At 30.9% G+C, this 3,367-nt stretch overlaps 2 protein-coding genes across 5 annotated transcripts in view; one reads left to right on the top strand and one right to left on the bottom strand.

Annotated features, from left to right (window-relative positions):
* The window catches only part of LOC108767650 (GATA zinc finger domain-containing protein 10-like), an 84,822-nt gene that overhangs the window by 20,206 nt on the left and 61,249 nt on the right, over positions 1–3,367 (bottom strand). The gene's annotated exons all lie outside the window — the stretch shown is intronic.
* LOC108767651 (uncharacterized) overlaps positions 1–3,367 on the top strand; it is a 19,467-nt gene that overhangs the window by 1,379 nt on the left and 14,721 nt on the right. Inside the window, exons 1-3 of one of the 4 annotated variants that reach the window (XR_001940443.1) lie at positions 1,410–1,487; positions 1,916–2,087; positions 2,200–2,313. Coding sequence is in view for 3 of the 4 variants with exons in the window: in XM_018517623.1 (XP_018373125.1) it covers positions 1,378–1,487 (110 nt within the window). In the remaining variant the exon portion in view is untranslated. Of the gene's footprint in view, positions 1–733; positions 933–1,317; positions 1,488–1,915; positions 2,101–2,199; positions 2,314–3,367 lie in introns of those variants that run through there. The other 3 variants (XM_018517622.1, XM_018517625.1, XM_018517623.1) reach the window with 3 other exon arrangements.

The raw sequence follows: 3,367 nt of genomic DNA, 5'->3' as shown, positions 1-3,367 counted from the left end.
GTGTACTGGAAAGATATTACGAAAAACGTCATGTTTGAAATACATTTTGATTTTTTTAACGTTAAAATAATTTTTGCTATTAATGGAAGGATTATATAATATATTATTAAAATTTATTAAAATCTATTTATTAAAATCGTTGTCTAGAATATGTGCTCACGTCTCTTTATCCTTTATATAGGATGTCCCTTTTTTGCCAATCACTTTTGTGTAGATAGAGCGGACTAAACTGAGTCGAAAAGTCCTCTACCATTTCGCAATTTTTGCAATAGTTAACAAGATATTAATTACTAAAAATTGTAAAATACTAGTTTTGAATAATTTTTTACTCAAATACTATCAACTTTACAGAAAAACTGCAAGAGACAAAAATTATTTAATATAATACATTATAGGACCGTACATGTGATAACACAAACTATAGAAATCAAAGCCTTAAACGGTCTAGCTGGATCTTAATGCTTGTATGATTCTTATGTGAATTTATATACTACGTATGTAGTCCCACAGAAACGCGCGTGATATTACTGCGGTAGTTTAGTAGAGTTAGCGTTTCAAGACCGAAAATTTTTCGGCGCGCGTTTCTATGGAACTATATACGTAGTATATAAATTCACATAAGAATCATACAAGCATTAAAATCCAGCTAGATCGTTTAAGACTTTGATTTTTAAAAATTATTTATTTTCTTCTCATAAAGTTTTGAGAATTTTTTCAGAATTATCAACTTTTTAGTACTGCATTTTCTTATTTTTATCAACATGAGAAAATACGGTATTTAAAAATTCTAAAAGAGAACTGGCACCACTTGAAGAAATCGCAAAATCGATCGAACTTAAAAGACAGTGTGCAGCAGCTGAATCATTAAAGGAAAAAGCCCCGTCCATTAATTTCTCGAACACTTCAACACCTTTAGTTGATTCTAGAAAATCGTATGTATAATTGATAAATTTTAACGGTATTCAAATATTAATAATGTGGTTTTATATGCGATGTTCACTTATGACAAATTTTCAATCGTCCGAAAATTACTACAAAAAGTTTAGATACCTAATATTATTCATTTTTTTTCTTCTTCTACAAAATAAATTGATAAAACAATTATAGAACAGTTTATCCTGGCATAAATATACAATCTGTAAATGATTGGCGACTACAACATCGAAGACTCGTGTTTTTAATTGATTTTGAGATTTAATGCTATATATTTAATAAAAAAAAAAAAAAAAGCAATATTGTAATTGTACAAAATGCGAAAACTTGTCCATCAATTATCATACATTAATTGTAATATACACTTTACTATTTTTTGCTTAGGAATTCTTTAGCAGGAAATAATGATATTACATTGTCATCCAAAGTGGAGCGCAGGCAGTAATGCTACCGGTACCGGTTGCGAATAAGAATTTCGAAACCGTACACTTTGCTGCACAAATAAGTCCAGGTCGTAACGCAGTAAAACTAAGCGACGTACGAGAGGTTTTTAAGTAAGTACGATTTTTATATTAGATGTTGATTTTTTTCGAAATAACCCTCAGTACTAAAATTTTTATCGCAATAATGTGTTGGATAAAAATAATTTATACCTTTGATGAATACCTTGCGTCTCAATTTTTTGTCATCGCATGATCTTTTATACGCTATTTTAACGTATTATTTCAATATTGTTAATGTTTATACCTTATGTAAGCGAATATATCTTTATGTATTTTATATATATTAGTTTTCATGTACTTTGGAAGTATACAAAATTAAAAACAACTTGCTAAAAAAATTAACATTTTTTTCTGTATCCTCTACTGTTAATAAAAGTTTAATTGTCATTTCCAAATGCCAAAATTTGTCCATTAATTATTTATTATACGTTAATTATACGTATACTATACGTTAAAACAATGCATCATTTTGTGTGTAGGAGCTTTGCATCACCTAATCAAGTTACACTGTCACCGAAAGTCGGCGATGAAATGCAGGCAGCACAAATACCATTGGCACTGATTCACAATAAAATTTCAAGAGGCATACACTTGTGGCTGTTCAAACAAATCCAGACTGTAATAAGGAAAACATGAGCGAAATATTTTATAGTAATATTTTACAGTAAATACAATATTTCCAAACATATAGTTCATATTATTCCGACATAACATCAGTACTTAAATTTTGATTTAAAAAATGCTTTTATTATTAATTACATAGATCAATAAAAGAGCAAAATTCACAACTAATAATGAATCAGAAAACAATTCTAAACAACCAAAAAGAAATTATAAGGAAAGTAAGAGAAGTACAGGAAGAAATTAAAAAGATGAAGGGAACACACATGGAAGTCCGGGAGAAGCAGCGTTTATGTCGGAAACACTGTACGAAGGGGTGATCCCGATTGATCACGGCTCGATTGGATACCACCAATCACAGCGACCTGGTGCCTAGGAGCTTTGTTGTTTCAAGCGCTGTGAGTGGCTCGTGTCCAATTGAGTCGTGTCCAACTGGGTGCCACCCCCGTACGAGCCTCTGACTAGCTTTCCTTTGGCCACTAAGGAAGATATTGAAGAAATAGAAAGCGCAGACAAGAAAAATACCCGTATAAAGCTCGTAGTGTTCACATATAATGTATAATGCATTTCATCCAGACTGTGGTGGCTTTAAAAACGTAATGACTGGGGCATATATAGTTACGGAATATGCAAGTTTCCGAAGTACACTATAATTCCGAAAATTATTTATCGAGTGCAAAAGTGAACGAATATTTAGAAACCTAATTTTGTTTTATACAGAATTTTAACAGATCTCTAAAAAATTACAATTACAAACTCATCACAAATTTACATTGTGAATTTGTGACATTAAAATTCGGTGTTATGCATATTCTAATTTTGTGAAAATCGCGAACATCGAGCAAATTTGGTTAATTGAAAATTTGTTCATATAAATATATTCACTGATTTTTCATTTCGACACAATGCAAATTTTTGGAATTGGAAAATTTCATACATACGTGGTCGGGAAGAGTAACAATTTTCGTGACAAAATGTCTTTTCTTTCTGGCACATTCACTGTCTTTCTAACAACTAATTCGTATGCTTATGATGTAAAACAAATGAAAATTCATAAACATGAAACTCAGGTTATTTTCGAAGCCTTTGGTTTCACACATTTAGTCGAAGATGTGTTTTCTTCCACCACACACACACGCACACGCACACATTGTGTATGTATATATACAGTGATGGGAGAAAGTTCGGCAACGGTCAAATATCTTGGAAAATAATGCATATGGAAAAAAATGTTCAATACAAAAGTTTTAGTATATCAAGTGGTCTATTATATGGTTATGTTGAAATGACCTTCATGTGACCTTGAAGGA

Source organism: Trachymyrmex cornetzi, unplaced genomic scaffold, assembly GCF_001594075.2.
Source record: "Trachymyrmex cornetzi isolate Tcor2-1 unplaced genomic scaffold, Tcor1.1 scaffold711, whole genome shotgun sequence".
Taxonomy (NCBI): Eukaryota; Metazoa; Arthropoda; class Insecta; order Hymenoptera; family Formicidae; genus Trachymyrmex; species Trachymyrmex cornetzi.
This window is presented reverse-complemented; position numbering and strand designations above follow the sequence as displayed.